We start from the raw sequence: 19,658 nt of genomic DNA, 5'->3' as shown, positions 1-19,658 counted from the left end.
CATTTTATACAATCATTATAAACCTTATGTTCATTTTCTGCACACCATTTACATTAAGTGAGTTATAGAGCATTATGTAGTTGGCCTAGTCCATTATGATTTCTCAGAAATTGCTTTTTCATTTCACGATCAGTGCCGCATATTAATTCGGCTGCCGTTTAATTTCAAGGTTCAACAATGCTTGATCTGTACTTTTCTGTCTGCATGCATGGTCTCTCACTTTCACCAGCTCATCACTCCGGGGAACTCAGCTTGTGATCAGACTTGTGCGTCAAATACTGGAAGGAAAAAAAGATGAGACCACTGCGTAATCACACACCACAGCCAGTCAGAGCTTTCCTACGGGGTATCTACTAGGTCAAATCACACAGTTAAGCCGCGACGCTACTAAGCGTTTTCGACATTCTCACAATGGCGAGGTAGTGGAAAGAATGGGTTGGCTACGCGTCTCGGGGCGAAGAAGAAACCATACATTTAGTTGAAGGTCGTTTATTGATAGCGACGGAATGCTTGCTGATTAGAAGGGCCACATGAAGAGAGGAGTGTATGTTCAGGTGGTGGGTTTATGGAGACTGCTACGTATGCAGCAGCCAGCTTACAACGGGAGCAAAAGCGGGTTGGAGGAGAAAGAGGCTTCCTACCATGAGAGCGAGTTAACCCCGTTTTTATGAGGAGGGAGAAACAATTTAACCGATATTGCTTTACAAAGACGCTGTGTTGGCAACAGCGAGAATAGGCTACGAGGCAAATCAGAGTTGGGTCAAGTTTTGGGGAATGGCAGGTCGAAGCCGAAGAGCATGGTTTAGTGTTCTGTTGGGGCTGGTTGTCGGGTTCACCCTGGCTTCCAGACTCATATTGCCGAAGGCTACGGAGTTGAAGAAATCCGGTCAGAAACGCAAGGCGAACCCAGCCGGTTGCGGGTTGAACGGGGGTTTGAGGGGAGAATACGGTGGGGTATTGTGGCCCCCGCAAGATAACGGATTTTCGGCGACGGAGAAGCCAGTTCCGAGGTCCAACAATTTCCTTTACGTCGGCGTCATGACCGCCCAGAAGTACCTGAATAACCGCGCCATCGCGGCACATAGGTATGTGTAGAAAAGGAAGGATGTTGATTTTTTCTTTTTAACAAGCTACCATTTTAAGCTATTAGTTTTTTCTGTCTCAGGGTTTCTGTACACGTCAGTTCTGCTCATTCCGCTCCCCATTCTGAAATTGTCAGCCTACATTTTTACATGAACACTGAAAGATAAATATTGTTGCAAGTTTTCTGGGAAATAGGGATGCCGAATTGCAACAATGTTGCCTACTCTCGCGAGTTGCTTCAGTCTTCTGCAAAATTGTTACAAATGTAATCGATACAAATGTTGCTTGTCACCCTTTAACAGAGTGTCGATGCCATGTGTGCCTGCGGTATCTCTATTATGATATTCCTTTTTCTTGTAAGCTATTAATCACCTCAACGTTAGGCAGGTCATGTGCTATCAGCTGTAAAGACAAAACCTTTTTGGATATACCGTTATAGATTATATACAGTCACTACAACTTGTCGTAAGTGAAATGTAGAAGTCTTTGTTACAGGGCCTATGTTATAACATGCTCTCAACATTCACACCCACATTTACCCTACAAAGATCATACTTCAGTAGGCCAAATGTAATGTTCAGTTTTCCACGCCTTTGCCAACTCTAAACACATTCGCTTCACAATTGAGCTGTACCATTCTGTAGTGTTGGTTTTGCCTTCAGATGAGCTGCATAGGCTCTTTGGTAGGCTAGTTTAGTTCCATTGAGTAATCTTGGATGGAGCCATTGCGATCTCCAATTGTGAGGGGTTTCTGTCAGTGTTTCGTTGTAGACTAGCAGTGATGCTATTAGGATAGCTCTAAATGTAGAGATGTCTTGTTGGAAAGAGTTAATATCATTAGCCCTGAAATGTCTTTCATCTAGGCCCCACTGAAATGCTGTGAATGTGAAGCTGAAGGTTTTATGAAATTAGGGGTTGGACGGAGAAGAAAGCCTGCAGACTCAACAGGGATATCTTTTCATGGGTCCAGTCATGTGGAAGATTGAATATAATTAAGGGGAAATGTGCTTGCACATCTGCAAAGACATACAAGGATATCTGTATTCAATCAGATTCATTAGTAGAGTAGTTTATTTAGTCTCCCTCGAATGTCCTTTCAATGGACCAATCAGGATGAACGTCTAGAGATAGTCCTGAGAAGGAGATATCTAACACTGTATTTTACATCCACTCCCATGTCTTTATTTTGGGCCCAAAGTAAAGTCCCATTTAGTTTATTTTCAGTGCAGATCGTGGAAAGCAGGCCTGCTTTTTAGTCTCAGTTGTTAGTTAATTACTAGATCCCCATTCAAACACAGTTCTTTAACTGTGCTCAGTTGGGTATTTAGTGGGCTCAAGTCTGTCTGTGAACCTCTTGTAAATACATATTAGTACCCAAGTTATGCCGTGCTATTACATGTCGCTCATCTGTTTAATTTTACATTTTAGTCATTTATTAGACGCTGTTACAGTAGTGAGTATATACATTTTCGTACTGGTCCCCCGTGGGAATCGAACCCACAACCCTGGCGTTGCAAGCGCCATGCTCTACCAACTGAGCCACATGGGACTGTCTATCTATGTCCTCCGTGGGCCCAGATATGTGTGTATGTGTTAGAACTCTACCCCTGCTCTCCATCCTATCGAGTACCTGACCTCTGCCGCCCTCTGCCCGTGTCTCTCTCTATTTAGAACGTGGGCTCAGACCATCCCGGGCCATGTGGAGTTCTTCTCCAGCGAGGGCTCGGACACCACCATCCCCATCCCCATCGTGGCGCTGCGCAACGTGGACGACTCGTACCCGCCGCAGAAGAAGTCCTTCATGATGCTCAAGTACATGCACGACCACTACCTGGACCAATACGAGTGGTTCATGCGGGCCGACGATGATGTGTACATCAAGAGCGAGCGTCTGGAGAGCTTCCTGCGCTCTCTCAACAGCAGCGAGGCCCTCTTCCTGGGCCAGACGGGCATGGGCGCCCGCGACGAGCTGGGCAAGCTGGCGCTGGAGCCCGGCGAGAACTTCTGCATGGGCGGCCCCGGCGTGATCATGAGCCGCGAGGTGCTGCGCCGGATGGTGCCCCACATCGGCCAGTGTCTGCAGGAGATGTACACCACGCACGAGGACGTTGAGGTGGGCCGCTGTGTGCGGAGGTTTGCCGGCGTGCAGTGCGTCTGGTCCTACGAGGTAAGAGCAAAGATGGCGGCTGGTCGTATTGTATACTGCAGTTAGTAGATCTATCACTCCTTTTGAAAGTTAATTTTTTAATTGGTGTCATACAAGAGAAGGCTGGGTAGAAAACCATCTGAGATTGAGGGTTTAGTCGGTAGAAGTGTCCTTCAATGTAGTGCGCCTGAAGTGTACTACAACGTGAGAAGGGGAATCGCCAACAAGATGCCTGCCTTGGCTTAACGTACTCTGTGAAGCAGAAGAGATCATGAAGTGGAGTGGATTGCCTACACACCACAGTAGAGCCAAAGGCAGAAGTTGATACTCAGTAGATCTGGCTCCTTCAGTAGGCTCTCCTTCTCTCCTGGCAGATTTAATATTCAGAGCTTATTAATGTGACGATATGATTGCTCGACAGAGCAAAGAAAGGGGCAATTCCATGAAATTATGCTGAGACCAGGGCTCTAAAGGGTGACCATTTTGGTTGCATATGCTCCTACTGTAAATATTTTTCTGTGCGACCTGATATTTTATTTTGGGAGCACCAGTGCACCTAGGAAAAAAAACACCCAGATAATAATTGTTGTAATGATTAGGCTTCGATGTACTGTCGTTCCCGAGTGACCTAGAGAAAAAACCAAGCACATATTCGCTACTGTCATGGCTGCACCATCATTACAACAGAGAAAACTGACTGTTTCAAGCACAAACAGGTAAAAAGATATGACCCATACTACTGCCGCAATATTTGTTTCTTCCCATCATGGATTGGCGGGCTGCATTTTACATTCATAAACCATGAACGTTTACACCTTGTTCGGGCATTTGTTTCCACCTTGTTTAGTCATGTTACTTCATTATCTAGCTAGCTAACAACCTGCTTGCTTTACCATTACATCCACTAAACATTTGGACGCACAGAAAGAAAGGAAAAGCGATAGCTTCTTCAGGAGATCAAGGATCACACCAATGAATGAATGATCTCTTGCATGTCGTCACTCACAAACTTGACACTCTTAAAGAGACCCTGTACAATTTCAATGTTATGCATCTCAGTAGGTACACAATGTAGAAACCTAATATTTCAATGACAGGTTTCTGTTTCAACATTTTATCTTTTTATAATAAACAAATGTCTTTACATAGTTAAATATTAGGATCTATGGCACAACGTGCTTCAAAGTAGCTGGAATTCACATAGACTATATCTCAATCAATAACAAAATCTTATTTTCTGGTGCTCCTAAATTTTATGTTGTGCTCAGGGCTCTAACTAAATAAAAACATGTCATTGGTAGCCCTGGTGCGCCCAACTTAAAAAAATTAAGAGCACCAGAAAATCAGATTGTTTTAATTGATTGGGATACAGCCTATATTGGGCCTATATTAATTCTAGCTTCTTTTGAAGCACATGTTGTGCCCTAAAAAATAATACATTGGTCACACTTTAGAGCCCTGGTTGTGCTCCTTATGTGTTTAAGTTGGGAGCACCAATGCTAGTAATGTAAAATGTATTTAGAGCCCTGACTGAAATGTATGCCAAACAATAGTTTATTTCCGCTTATACTGCAATCAAAATTCTTCGTTTCAGACTTTTGCTTTCTAATGTGCATTGTTCTAAAATCCACCCAGTTTAACAAGGTTTTGCAGCCGTAATTTGGGGTATCTGAAATGATGGGTTGCAGTTTGGGAAAAGCTGTCTGTTTTCTGACTGACAGCCTTTGTTACTGTGTTCTTCTCCCAAGAGCTGTGGAACCTTTGTGCTGCTGTCCTCCTCACAGGCAGTAGACAGAGATTAGAGGGAACTGTGTCAGACTCTTCATTCAACTGGCGATCAATTCATGGATTTATTTATTAGGCACACTTCATCTGACGTGTGTGTGAGCTTACGCCCCGGCGCCCCGCTGGTCCATTGATATCAAGGTTATGACCCAGAGTCACTTTGGCCTCTGTGAGTGTGTGTATATATTGACCAGTTTGCAAACCATAACAATACGTTTTCTGTTTGCGGTTGTCCACTGGGTTCCTTTGCAAACTACCAGAAACAGTATGTTGTGTACTAGGCTGGGCACCCACCCACCATAAGGTTGAATTTGCAGCCTTCACTTCAGTTAGTCATTTAGCCATAAATTAAGTCAAGGGTTCCATAGTCACGGTTGAGACACGCAGCTAAACGCACATTTCCCCCATCCAAATAAATCTGCATATAATATCACGCCTGTGAACAAATTGGTAAAACGCAGCATCTGTTCAGTTTTTAAAGCTGCCAATGAATCTGGTTTGGCAGGTGGAATGAGACAGAACTGACATGTCTGCTGTCTCATACAGAGTTCAGCCCCAGCCACTGTTACATCAGGCCTGGGGTAACTTTTAAACAGCCATTTGATGAGTTTTAATTACGGCTTATCGTTATCTAGTTAGAGAGCGGAGCCAAGCAACTGCATCATTCATGTCAGTGAGAATATGTCTGTCTGTCTGTCTGTCTGTCCCTCCAGACAATTTCCTCATTTTGATGATTTAGTACATTGGTAGGAAAAGGAACACTTGCTGACATCACAGTGGAGGACTTTACTACTAAAATATGGATAAAAGGTTGCTAATGGGGATTTATTCCTTCAATAAGAGGCAGTTGTTTGGTCAGCCAAGCCATCGTCAGTGTGTTTCGTGGGAGCTTTTGAATGAATGTCTGTACATTAGTCTGTTTTATGTGGTGTGACCCAAACCAATGCTTATTATTCAGTCCAGTCTTAGATGTGAGACACACACACAAACAGCCTCTCTTTGTGGCACTGCTAATAAAACAAATCCCACTACTTAGTCATGGTGATCAAACCTCTTCTTGTTTATTTTGGTCACCGGGAGGGAGGGAGGGATCGGGATGGACGGGAGGGAGGGAGGGAGGGAGGGATGGAGGGATGGATGGGATGGAGGGAGGGATGGATGGATGGAGAGGGATGGACGGTGGAGGGAGGGACGGTATGGGAGGGAGGGAGGGATGGACGGACGGGGAGGGAGGGAGGGAGGTGGACGGTTGGGAGGGAGGGAGGGATGGACGGACGGGAGGGACGGACGGAGGAGAGGACGGGAGGGAGGAGGAGGGACGGTTGGAGGTTCGGGAGGGATGGAGGGAGGGAGGGAGGGATGGACGGGAGGGAGGGGATGGACGAGGGAATGGACGGGAGGGAGGGACGGTATGGACGGGAGGGGGAGGGAGGGACGGTTGGAGGGAGGGATGGAGGGAGGGACGGGAGAGGGAGGGTGGAGGGACGGGAGGGAGGGGTGGACGGACGGACGGGGGAGGTGGATGGGAGGGAGGGGTGGACGGACGGGAGAGGGAGGGGTGGACGGACGGGAGAGAGGGAGGGAGGGGTGGGAGGGAGGGAGGGAGGGATGGAGGGAGGGAGGGAGGGAGGGGTGGATGGGAGGGGGGATGGACAGATGGATGCAAATAATCACAGGGGCTCATCATAGTGAATTATGGTCCTGAGTCATGTGATTGTGTCTGTATTCCCTGACCAAAGAAACATCTCTGGTTTCCTCAGTAATGCCTGCCTGTGGAGTCAGTTGCTATGGTAGCTGTGCATCTATGTCTCCCTTCACTACGAGCGAGTCAGTGTTGTTGAGAGTCCATTATCCAAATGGAGTTTTCGAAGAGCCCTCTCCAGTGCTTCAGAAAGAGCAGCAGAACAGCCGTCACTGGGCTTTGAGTCTATGGATCCTCTATCACAGTCACAGAACCCAGCGGTTTCTATCAGACTAGCTGTTATCATACACTACATGTCCAGTGGTGGCTGTTCGGCGAACATCTAATTCCAAAATCATGGGCATTAATATGGAGTTGGTCCCCCATTTGCTGCTATAACATCCTCCACTCTTTTGGGAAGGCTTTCCACTAGATGTTGGAACATTGCTGCGGGGACTTGCTTTCATTCAGCCACAAGCATTAGTGAGGTCGGGAACGGATGTTGGGCGATTAGGCCTGGCTCGCAGTCGGCGTTCCAATTTATCCCAAAGGTGTTCGATGGGGTTGAGGTCAGGGCTCTGTGCAGGCCAGTCAAGTTCTTCCACACCAATTTCAAAAAAACATTTCTGTATGAACCTTGCTTTGTGCATGGGGGCATTTTCATGCTTTAATAGGAAAGTGCCTTCCCCAAACTGTTGCCACAAAGTTGGAAGCACAGAATCGTCTAGAATGTCATTGCTGTAGCATTAAGATTTCCCTTCAATGGAACTAAGGGGCCTAGCTTAGGGCTGTTGGGGTGACCGTATTACCGCCAAACCGGCGGTCACAAGTCATGAAGGTAATTAGGCTTCTCCAAGCTCTGATGCTGCTGCTGGTCATTAGTAGCAAAAAACAAAGCAGAGCTCATGCCTATCAATCGACTTTTTTCAAATCATCATTAGTCGCATCATGCAGCCTTACAATGTATTCAAGCTCTAAACATATAGCCCAACGTTTGTAGAACAACTAAAGTTACATTAATAACTCTAAATTAAGCATATAGGAGTACCTATTTCTTTGTTAACCGCTCAACACAGAATAGCCGCATGTGCGCACTCACTCAAATCGTTTGGAGAAAATATCCTTTCTATTTTATTCAGCTTTGTTCAATTGTATTCTTCATACTATGAAGTAATGCCACAGAATTCTAAGCAAATCTTGTCTGCTAAATGAACTAGTGTAGCCCACAGCCATTTGGGATGGCCAGATCAGGACCTAACATAAGGTCAACTCAGAGTATGCTATTTTGTTCTTCTGAAATAGACTACATTTTCTTCATATCATTCTTCTTTAGACCTGTCTAAAATAAATAATGGATTTATTGTGAAGGTGTAGGCTATTTTATATGGATTTATTAGACTTTTTAAAATGTAGATGTTCCAAAGGTCTGCATCAGTGGCTTGTAGGCTATGTGTATTTATGTTAATTAACGGTAAATTACCGTGAGACCCACAGTTATTTGCTTGACAATCACCGGCTGTCGAAATTTTGTGACCGCCACTGCCCTAACTTAGCCCGAACCATGAAAAACAGCCCCAGACCATTATTCCTCCTCCACCATACTTTACAGTTGGCACTATGCATTCGGGCAGGTAGTGTTCTCCTGGCATCCGCCAAACCCAGATCTGTCCGTCAGACTGCCAGATGGTGAAGTGTGATTCATCACTCCAGAGAACGCGTTTCCACTGAACCAGAGTCCAATGGCGTCGAGCTTTACACCACTCCAGCCAACGCTTGGCTTTGCACATGGTGATCTTAGGCTTGTGTGCGGCTGCTCAGCCATGGAAACCCATTTCATGAAGCCCCCGACGAACAGTTCTTGTGCTGACGTTGCTTCCAGAGGCAGTTTGGAACTCGGTAGTGAGTGTTGCAACAGAGGACAGACGATTTTTACGCACTACGAGCTTCAGCACTCGGCGGTCCCGTTTTGTGAGCTTGTGTGGTCTACCACTTTGCGGCTGAGCCGTTGTTGCTCCTAAACGTTTCCACTTCACAATAGCAGAAATTTTACGAACTGACTTGTTGGAAAGATGGCATCCGATGACGGTGCCACGTTGAAAGTCACTGAGCTCTTCAGTTCGGGCCATTCTACTGCCAATGGTTGTCTATGGAGATTGCATGGCTGTTTGCTTGATTTTATACACCGATTTTATACACCTGGTTGCCTCTGCCAAGAGGCTGAAACTTGGCCGCAAGTTGATCTTCCATCAAGACAATAACCTCAAGCACACATCAAAATCCCCAAAGAAATGGTTAATTGGCCACAAAATCTAAATTTTGCAATGGCCATCTCAGTCTCCGGACTTGAAACCCATTTTAAAAACCTGTGGTTTTAAATTGAAGAGGGCAGTCCATAAGTGCAGACGAAGGATATCAAGGATCTGGAAGGATTCTGTATGGAGGAATTGTCTAAGATCCCTCCCAATGTGTTCTCCAACTCCTCAAACATTTTTGAAAAAGGCTCAGTGTCGTAGTACTCGCAAGATGAGGTATTGAAAGCTGGGGTGTCAATAATTGACCCCTACCGTTTTGAGATTTTTTGTATTACTTGTTAAACAATTGTATTAGTATTACATCATATCATTTCCTAATTTTGTTGTTGTTGCATAGTCATTTTGGCACATCTTATAATAATAGTTTTGTACCCCACTATTTGGTTTGTGGCACATGCAAGGATCTAACCCTGGTGTTACAAGCGTCATGCTCCAATCAAATGCGCCATTGAAATTATGTTAGGAAGGTCAAAGGGGTGTCCTGCCTAGTGCCTAGTCCAATGAGAGAGAGGACCAAATCCTAACTTGAAGATCCACACCTTCCAAGTCTTCCATTGATGATATGAATGCATGATTTACACGAAATCTCACATTATGGTTCATCCCAGAGAGGCAGCAAGTGGGAGGGAAGGGAGTACTCTTGGATTTCACAACGTGTTTGTTGGTTCTTTAGTCTGTTTTCTTTCAGAGGAGAACCGATCATGTTCTCCAGTGCTGGTCAGAGTATTTCGAGATAAGGCAGGGTTTCTCCTCCTGCCAGACAAATCCACAGGAAGTCAAACGCCCACATCTGTACTTTACTGTACAATGCCTCAACATGCTTTCTTTCTCTCTCATACGGTCCCATGCTCGCTCCGTATCAGATAGTACCAACTGAAATACCCAGCAAGTCTTCAACAATCTCTCTTTCTCTCTCTTTTCTCATCTGGCCTCTTTCTCTCTGTTGCTTGCTTGCTTTCTCTTAGTCTCTCTCTGTCTCTCCCTAACTCTCTCTCTGTCTCTCCCTAACTCTCTCTCTGTCTCTCCCTAACTCTCTCTCTGTCTCTCCCTAACTCTCTCTCTGTCTCTCCCTAACTCTCTCTCTGTCTCTCCCTAACTCTCTCTCTGTCTCTCCCTAACTCTCTCTTTCTGTCTCTCCCTAACTCTCTCTCTGTCTCTCCCTAACTCTCTCTCTGTCTCTCCCTAACTCTCTCTCTGTCTCTCCCTAACTCTCTCTCTGTCTCTCCCTAACTCTCTCTCTGTCTCTCCCTAACTCTCTCTCTGTCTCTCCCTAACTCTCTCTCTGTCTCTCCCTAACTCTCTCTCTGTCTCTCCCTAACTCTCTCTCTGTCTCTCCCTAACTCTCTCTCCGTCTCTCCCTAACTCTCTCTCTGTCTCTCCCCTAACTCTCTCTCTGTCTCTCCCTAACTCTCTCTCTGTCTCTCCCTAACTCTCTCTCTGTCTCTCCCTAACTCTCTCTCTGTCTCTCCCTAACTCTCTCTCTGTCTCTCCCTAACTCTCTCTCTGTCTCTCCCTAACTCTCTCTCTGTCTCTCCCTAACTCTCTCTCTGTCTCTCCCTAACTCTCTCTCTGTCTCTCCCTAACTCTCTCTCTGTCTCTCCCTAACTCTCTCTCTGCCTCTCCCTAACTCTCTCTCTGCCTCTCTCTCTCTCTGCCTCTGTGTGTGTGTCTCTCTGACTGGTCTTTGAGAGCTAGCCTGTATCATCTATATTTAGTTGTCTTTACAGGCTGAAGTTGTTGCAAGGCGATTTTTCACAAAACATTTTTACTGCCATGAACAGCCTGCCTAATGTGTAATCATATCACTGCTAAAAGAGAAATGGAAGTTCAAGCTATAACGAATATGATCTTGTGTCCCATCAATAACAAAAATGTCTATCGTATCACTTGACTTAATCACTTTATGGTGAGTGTCATGAGTTCAGAAGGTTGACCGGGCCAAATGTCATAAGACAATTCCAAACCCAGCGAGTAGAGTCAATCACATGTTGTGTTGTATGTCTGCTTTAGGTTGATTTGATTTGGACACTTTAGCCAGTTAGCGTACAGTACAGGAAGGTCCCTATTCATGTATTCAGTGGCATGCTGTCTATAGGCCAGAGCTAATGGATATCTATAGGTAGGACCTTCATAGCCAGGCGCAATGTAAAAAACGTTGCAGATAGTTCTATCACAACTAAAGAGGTCCTGGTAGTATGTATCACTGCTAACCTCTTGGGCCATGTACAGTTGGGCACACAGTAGCAAAACAGTTTGTTTCAAACCGTTTTCTCCCTAGTGAACTTAACACTGACTTCTCTAGATCTCTCTAGAAGCACGTGTGAGCTGTGAGGTGGATTAAGCGTCCTAGTATGATAAGCGTCCTCTCAGACAGAGGGTTTCATCATACTGTGTAGGAGGCTTAGGCTGGTGTCCCAGGTCAGTTTGTTGTATAGGCTAGCCAACTCCTTGTCAGTGACAGTTGTAAAGCCTCTCTCCTCCTCGATCGCCATCTCTCGGTCTCTCTATCCCTCTCTCTCTCTCTCTTTCAGTTTTTCTCTCTCAGACGGCAGGGAATGTGGCGACCCTTGTGTATTTCGAGACATCCTGTGGCCGCTGGTGTGTGTTATTCTCTCTTCTCAGCACTGCCTCGCACCGTGCTAAACTTAGACCCCAAACGAGCAAATCAATGTTTACAGGACGGATTCAGAAATAAACACAAACAGTGGCCAAAAGAGATGAATTTTGCATGAATTACAGTGGGTTTTCTCAACATAAAGTGCACCCTCTGTCTAGCTGCAGGAGATGCTGATGATAAGCATGACAGTGACAGGACTACTTTTGGGAGAATTATATTTGATCTGCTTTAGTGAATCAAGTCTGTGTGTCTGTCTGAGGGCTGGCTGTCTCTGGCTGTCTGTCTGAGGGCTGGCTGTCTTTCTAAGGGCTGTTGGTCTGTCTGTCTGAGGGCTGTTGGTCTGTCTGTCTGAGGGCTGGCTGGCTGTCTGTCTGAGGGCTGTTGGTCTGTGTCTGTCTGAGGGCTGTTGGTCTGTCTGTCTGAGGGCTGGCTGGCTGTCTGTCTGAGGGCTGTTGGTCTGTCTGTCTGAGGACTGTTGGTCTGTCTGTCTGAGGACTGTTGGTCGGTCTGTCTAAGGGCTGTTGGTCTGTCTGTCTGTCTGAGGGCTGTTGGTCGGTCTGTCTGTCTGTCTGTCTGAGGGCTGTTGGTCTGTCTGTCTGTCTGAGGACTGTTGGTCGGTCTGTCTGAGGACTGTTGGTCTGTCTGTCTGAGGACTGTTGGTCGGTCTGTCTGAGGGCTGTTGGTCTGTCTGTCTGTCTGAGGGCTGTTGGTCTGTCTGTCTGTCTGTCTGTCTGAGGGCTGTTGGTCTGTCTTGTGTGTCTGCTGCTGGTAGGGCTGCAGCTGAAGGATCTAGGCTGTGCGGTGTGCACACATCCCCGCCCTGAGAGAGAGAGATTGAGAGTCTGGATACCAGAGAATTACACTGTCATTTGTTTGGAGACGTGTGCCAGGTGTTTCTTGTTTCACGCTCTCCTGTGTACATGAGCACTCTCAGCAGTCCCCTTACCCTCTCGCTCTTAAACTCTGACTTAGTTTACATTAGGATGCATTTGAGCACTGTGTTTTTGAAGAAAACCATCAGTGTTTGTAAACAATCACCCATTATGAAGCCTTAAAAGTCCTTTTTTATAATAGTCTGTTCTGACCATATGGTTGTTGACCTCTGGATTTCCTCTCTACCTCAGCCAGGGCTGAATCCTACCTCCATTCATATTTTGGCGTAGGCCTAAATCATGCGTTGGGAGATGCAAGATTTATTGGGAAATGGGAGTGGGCATTGTCCACACACACAGTCAGTCAGTCACTCAAATTGGGATCTGATCGCAAGTGTGTAATAGAACAGCGCTGTGTGTATCCAGTAAGGGAATTCCCATCCCTTGTCAGCAGTAGCACTTTTCCTTTCATGCCAACAAACAAACATGCTAGAACAGGGCTAATGGGAATCACAAGCATCCACTGCTGCAAGGTATGAACCCACAGTTTAATCCTAATTTCTCCTGAGTGGCCTGCCTCCTCCGGGCCTGCCTCCTCCGGGCCTGCCTCCTCCGGGCCTGCCTCCTCCGGGCCTGCCTCCTCCGGGCCTGCCTCCTCAGGGCCTGCCTCCTCCGGGCCTGCCTCCTCCGGGCCTGCCTCCTGTACACTACTGTATGTGTCTTTACCTCTAGGAACAAGAGAGCCTTTGTGCTGGGGCTCTAGTAGCCTTTACTCCAGCCCCCACTACTGCCGTTCCCCCTACTTTACCTCCATTCAATTTGTCCTTATTAATATGTCACTTCTTTCACGCCGTGTTGCACACGGTTCAGGTTTCATCTGGTAAATGTGGTGGTTAGGGAGGCTTTTCCTCTTCCTGTCAGAGGTAGAAGTGGAGGGATGGAAAGTGAAAGCTGATAGGATAAGATAGTCCATGCTGACACACACACAGAGCTGTCACTCTCTCCTTTTCTTTCTCAGGTCTCTGAGCCCATGTAATGAATAGTCCTTCAAACAACAAAGAAGGCAATGGTTGGAATTATTGATGTAGTCAGCAACTTTAAAGCTGCTACCATGTTTACTGATTAAACTGATGGTGTGGCTGTCACAGGAAATCCAATTTTTCCATAATGACCCATTTCCCTATCAAAGGCCTCAATGATGTGTGTTTTGCAGGACCGGGAGTTGGAGCTTTAAGCCTGATGTGATTAAGGACAGATCATGTGACTCAGGGAGAGCGACTGCTGCTGTTGCTTGGTGTTTGGGTTACATCCTGGCTGAACTGCTTGTATTTCAGGCATGTGGATCCGGTGCCCTGTCCCCAGCATCAGCCTCTGGGAGAGGATCACCTTGAACAACACAACACAGCACAACGATACATCATGCATCACAATTAAACACGCAGCACAACAGCAGACCAGGCACGTGTACCTTCACAAGGCCCAAACCATCTGCCTAAATGAACATGGACATGGCCTGCCCTGCTATGTCAGTACTAGAGGAAACCCAGACTCCTCGGGCCTCAGACCAGCCGAAGCTGTGGAGACAAAAGCGTGTCATTAGCCCCATCTGTCTTACCGCCTTACTCTGTGTGTGCTCGGCTGGTCCGCTACGAGGCATTAATGTGTCGACAAGGTGTCAAATTCTCCCCCTGCCTCTGGGGTCCAGGGAACAGGGCCGGGGTTAACTCAGGGGACCAGGGAACAGGGCCGGGGTTAACTCAGGGGACCAGGGAACAGGGCCGGGGTTAACTCAGGGGACCAGAGAACAGGGCTGGGGTTAACTCCACAGGGGCCCTCTGCACCACGCAGACAAAGAGAGATGGTATGGCCCAGCCACACGGCCAGGAGGCTGGTTGAAGTGAATAGGTCTTGCCAGCCAGGATTCTAGGCTGATGGAGTTGATAGAAACTGCAGGTGGACAGCCATGCTAACTGGTGAAGTGGTGCGCTAACTGGCTTTGTACTAACTAGCCCAGTGCTAACTAGCACTGTGCTAAATTGGCTCTGTGTTAAACAGGCACTTTTGGCGAGCCAGCTCTGTGCTAGCTATGTGCTAACTAGCTCTAACTTAACTAGCTTTGTGCTAACTAGCTCTGTGGCACAGATCATATGCCTCAAAAGCAGTGATTAGGTAGCACAGGGCTAGTTAGCACAGAGGTAGTTAGCTAGCCGCGCTGCTCTGCTGCAGCCGTATGATCTGCTCTGGCTGTCACAGGGCCAAGAGGAGATCTTATCTCTGCAATCTGTGATTTCTCTCACACCCTCTGGCGTTTTGTTCAGGGACGGCGTTAGCTGATGCAGAGCTAACTGGCTGCGGCGCTGCTCTTCAGACGTATGATCTGAGGAGATGTTATCAGAAAGCAGCATCAGTTAGCCTATCACACACCCCACTGGTTTATCTGAGGTGAGCAGAAGTTCTCTCACCACTGGATCCTCTGATGTCCTCTTTTTCCACAGTCTCAGTGGTAGTTCAGCTATTAGGCTACTTGATTTCCTGTTTGACTGAATCGACTTGACTGAATGATCGCTGTCTCTGTGGTTAGGCTAGTTGTTATCGTTAAGGTCATTGTTAGGTTAGTTTCTTTTGTCACTTCTTCAGCGTTCAGGATGACTGCTGTCTCTATGGTGGTTAGCCTATTGGTCAATGTTCCTGTATTTTGTCTGAGGGCATAGTTCATATTATCAGATTGGGGTCAATTCTATTTTAAGTTTGGTAACACTGGAAGGCAATTGAAACTCAATTCATGAATTGAGAATCCCTCATGGAAGCCATAGTCGATAGCGCTTTTCAATTCATTTCCTGAATTGACCTAATTGAAATGGAATTGGACCTGGTTCAGATATACTTTGGTACAACAAAATGCTACACAATTTCCCAATTGTACCCAAATGTACTGTTGCCCAAGCGATTAGTCTTTTGTCGTATCAACAATGGTTCTGCTTTAGCCTGTTTTGTTAAGTCATGTGGTGACTTGAAAAATATACAGTAAACATTACTCACAAAAGTTCTCTTTCTGTCCCCTCTCTCTCTCTGTCCCCTCTCTCTCTCTCTGTCCCCTCTCTCTCTCTCTGTCCCCTCTCTCTCTCTGTCCCCTCTCTCTCTCTGTCCCCTCTCTCTCTCTGTCCCCTCTCTCCCTCTGTCCCCTCTCTATCTCTGTCCCCTCTCTATCTCTGTCCCCTCTCTCCCTCTGTCCCCTCTCTCCCTCTGTCCCCTCTCTCCCTCTGTCCCCTCTCTATCTCTGTCCCCTCTCTCCCTCTGTCCCCTCTCTCCCTCTGTCCCCTCTCTCCCTCTGTCCCCTCTCTATCTCTGTCCCCTCTCTATCTCTGTCCCCTCTCTATCTCTGTCCCCTCTCTATCTCTGTCCCCTCTCTCCCTCTGTCCCCTCTCTCCCTCTGTCCCCTCTCTCCCTCTGTCCCCTCTATCTCTGTCCCCTCTCTATCTCTGTCCCCTCTCTCCCTCTGTCCCCTCTCTCCCTCTGTCCCCTCTCTCCCTCTGTCCCCTCTCTCTCTCTGTCCCCTCTCTATCTCTGTCCCCTCTCTATCTCTGTCCCCTCTCTATCTCTGTCCCCTCTCTCTCTCTGTCCCCTCTCTCTCTCTGTCCCCTCTCTCTCTCTGTCCCCTCTCTATCTCTGTCCCCTCTCTATCTCTGTCCCCTCTCTCCCTCTGTCCCCTCTCTCCCTCTGTCCCCTCTATCTCTGTCCCCTCTCTCCCTCTGTCCCCTCTCTCCCTCTGTCCCCTCTCTCCCTCTGTCCCCTCTCTCCCTCTGTCCCCTCTCTCCCTCTGTCCCCTCTCTATCTCTGTCCCCTCTCTATCTCTGTCCCCTCTCTCCCTCTGTCCCCTCTCTCCCTCTGTCCCCTCTCTCTCTCTGTCCCCTCTCTATCTCTGTCCCCTCTCTATCTCTGTCCCCTCTCTATCTCTGTCCCCTCTCTCTCTCTGTCCCCTCTCTCTCTCTGTCCCCTCTCTCTCTCTGTCCCCTCTCTCTCTCTGTCCCCTCTCTCTCTCTGTCCCCTCTCTCTCTCTGTCCCCTCTCTCTCTCTGTCCCCTCTCTCTCTCTGTCCCCTCTCTCTCTCTCCCCTCTCTCTCTGTCCCCTCTCTCTCTCTGTCCCCTCTCTATCTCTGTCCCCTCTCTCTCTGTCCCCTCTATCTCTGTCCCCTCTCTCCCTCTGTCCCCTCTCTCCCTCTGTCCCCTCTCTATCTCTGTCCCCTCTATCTCTGTCCCCTCTCTCTCTCTGTCCCCTCTTTTTCTGCACCCCCTCTCTCTCTCTCTCTGTCCTCCTCTTTCTTTTTCTCTATCTGTCAGTTTGACACAGTCTGACAGGAAGTTGATTAGCTTTCCTCTTTGACATGTCACTTCCACCACAGCCTTATTAAGTGACTCTGCCTTTCCTGTTTTAGCTTGTTGTCATGTTTTTTTCCTTCCTTTCAGTCGATGGTGATTAGCCCTTTAGCTCGTCTTTGGCTATGAGTCATTGTGTGTGTGTGTCTGTTTACCATGGCTCCTCCTCAATACTGTCCCTTTGTCTGATATCACCATCAAGAGTTTAAGGATGTTTGTGTATGTTTTGTGATTTCACAACCTTTCCTTTCTACAAACTAATCAATGAATTACCCACTTCTAACAGAGACAGATTAAGTACAGTTTAGGTGTGTGTGTGTTGGAAACAGTCTTGACTGAATGAATGCACACGACCTTGACTCCCACGTCTCATGAGGAATGGGAAAGTTGTCATCGCATAGACTCATCACCTCTCTCTTCCCCGCTCTCTCTCGACCTCTCCAGTCTGCTGCCCCCTCTCCAGTCTCTCTCTCTCTATCTCTCGGTCTTTCTCTCTCTCTCTCTCTCTCTCTCTCTCTCTCTCTCTCTCTCTCTCTCTCTCTCTCTCTCTCTCTCTCTCTCTCTCTCTCTCTCTCTCTCTCTCTCTCTCGATCTCTCGGTCTTTGTCTCTCTCAGATGACAGGTCTCTCTCTGATCCTCCTGGGGGCACCTGTAATGTGAGGTGAAGTGAAGGGGCTGGCTCTGCTTAAAGGAACATTCCACTCAAACTATCTTTTTGGATTTATTTAGTTAGTCTACTGTTTATACATTCATGTGTTTCATGTCAGCAATCAAGTTTTCAAGATCTAGAACTTTCCAAATACAGAAAGTGTCACAGTATGATGTGTGTGTCTCTGCACCTCTGTGTCCCGCCCCCGCCCCCGCTCCCGCCCTGTGCCTGTGTGAGCCCGTTCTCAGCTGGGATTCCACAGAAATAGCGGGTGAAATTGGTTCCTTGGAAGGTTTTCTCACCGCTTCCTTTGAAGTGCCAGTTATAGTGGTGGTTAGTGACTCAGTGTAAAGGCCTCAACTGAAGTAGTTTCAGATCTCTAATATTTGTAACTTATTCTGTTGTTGACTTCTAAGTGATTGCATATTTGTGTTGGTTGGAGGTATTTCACTGGGCCTGTTGATGTTGGACCAGCAGTTATTTCCCAATCTGTCCCTGTCCCACATGTTTCATATTTGATTGACACAATTAGGGTTGCGTTCAAAATGGCACCCTATTCCCTATATAGTGTATTATTTTTGACCAGGGCGAATAGGGATAGGGTTACTAATAGGGTGCCGTTCAGTAAGCACACTAGAATATAACCTATGTAGATAGTCGTCATTTTAACCATGTACCACTAGTCCTAACTTGTGTCTGAAACTTCCGGCACATCCTGCTTCTCACAGAGACAACATGATGGTCTGTAAAGTACTCAAATGAATTCATGTGAAAAGGAATAAAACAACAGCTCATACCCACCCGCTCTGCTAGAGTTTGGGAGAGATATCCATCCTGATTGGGACAGCTATAAATACATTGGTGCCATTGATTTGTTGTGGAGAGTGGAAAGTGAGGCGGTGTTGGTGATTGATTGAATGCAGACTGGCCCCTTTAATGTGCAATATGAAGTAGTTGATTATATCAGAGGCTCTGTTCTGACGTGTCCTGTTTTATTACGTGGGCTGGCTGCTTCCTGTGACTAAGTGCTCTACTCAGTCCTTATTGCGGAAGGTCAGCGTTACAGCGTGATCGAAATTTAAAGGCAATGTTCCCGCGGAGACTGCATTCACGGTAAACGCTGCATATGTTGGCTAAATTACCTTAACGTTTCTAACACGCGATCTGTAACGCTTTAGCAATACAGTTTGACTTGGGGGGAGGGGGGGTCCAGTCGGTCAGTCAGTCAGTCAGCCGGTCACAGCTCCTCCCTACAGCCTGGTTAATCTATCCCTGTCCATGTACAGGTGACCATGGCTGTTGAGGGACCTGTGTCTGTCCTGTATTCGTTCTTTCTGCTTGAGAAACAGACCACAAGAAGCATGACAGTCCGTGCTGCTGCCCCGTTTCACATTATTGACGACAGTCAGACACTCTCCGCTGCTAGGGGCAGTCAATCTATTTTCACTACATAAAGCGCTTTTACCACATTGTCAGGGTTGTGGTCAAGTGGCATGTGAAAGTAGTGCCTCTAAAACAACCAAATCGATCAGGTCCAGAGCCTAACAGGAGCTGGAGACGCAGTATTTGAATTGGCGTTAGTTGTGGCATCAGCCATAGCAAACAAGTCTATCAATATCCCCTGTATCTGTGGAGCCACAGGAGCTCTGTTCATTTCCTCTTCAGCTGCTAGCCCAGTCTTTATTACATGTTTTATTTTACCTTTATTTTACCAGGTAAGTTGACTGAGAACATTTACAGCAACGACCTGGGGAATAGTTTAGCCAGGACACTGGGGTTAACACCCCTACTCGCAGCCCCAGCCCCAGTTCCCCAGCCCCTGTCTTCCAAACCTGCAAGCCCAGCCACAGCCTCCCTCCTTGGGCACATTGTCCAGCCAGCATGCCCTCCACCCAGTCCCAGCTTCAGCCCTAGTCCCTGTCCAGCCAAAGCCTTCTCTCTCCTGTACCACCACGGTGCTCTGCAGGCCCTCCACCGGCCTGCCAACTCATTCGTCTTGGTTTCCTTAGTCTCCGTTGGCTTTATTCCCCTCTTTAATTGTCTCCTCCCTCGCCCGCCCTGCCAGGAATCGTTTAGCAGACGGCGGCCCAGAATGGGTCAGGAGCTTTCCTCCTCCTCCTCCTCCTCCTCCTCTTTCCTC

At 47.3% G+C, this 19,658-nt stretch overlaps 1 protein-coding gene across 1 annotated transcript in view; it reads left to right on the top strand.

Annotated features, from left to right (window-relative positions):
* Nucleotides 1-348: 348 nt before the first annotated feature.
* LOC121548350 (chondroitin sulfate synthase 1) overlaps nucleotides 349-19,658 on the top strand; it is a 76,414-nt gene continuing 57,104 nt past the window's right edge. Inside the window, exons 1-2 of the mRNA XM_041859796.2 lie at nucleotides 349-1,085; nucleotides 2,755-3,250. Of these exons, the coding sequence (XP_041715730.1) occupies nucleotides 775-1,085; nucleotides 2,755-3,250 (807 nt within the window). The 5' untranslated portion in view covers nucleotides 349-774. The remainder of the gene's footprint in view (nucleotides 1,086-2,754; nucleotides 3,251-19,658) is intronic.

The sequence above is a fragment of the Coregonus clupeaformis genome, unplaced genomic scaffold, assembly GCF_020615455.1.
Source record: "Coregonus clupeaformis isolate EN_2021a unplaced genomic scaffold, ASM2061545v1 scaf0512, whole genome shotgun sequence".
NCBI classification, from domain to species: Eukaryota; Metazoa; Chordata; class Actinopteri; order Salmoniformes; family Salmonidae; genus Coregonus; species Coregonus clupeaformis.
This window is presented reverse-complemented; position numbering and strand designations above follow the sequence as displayed.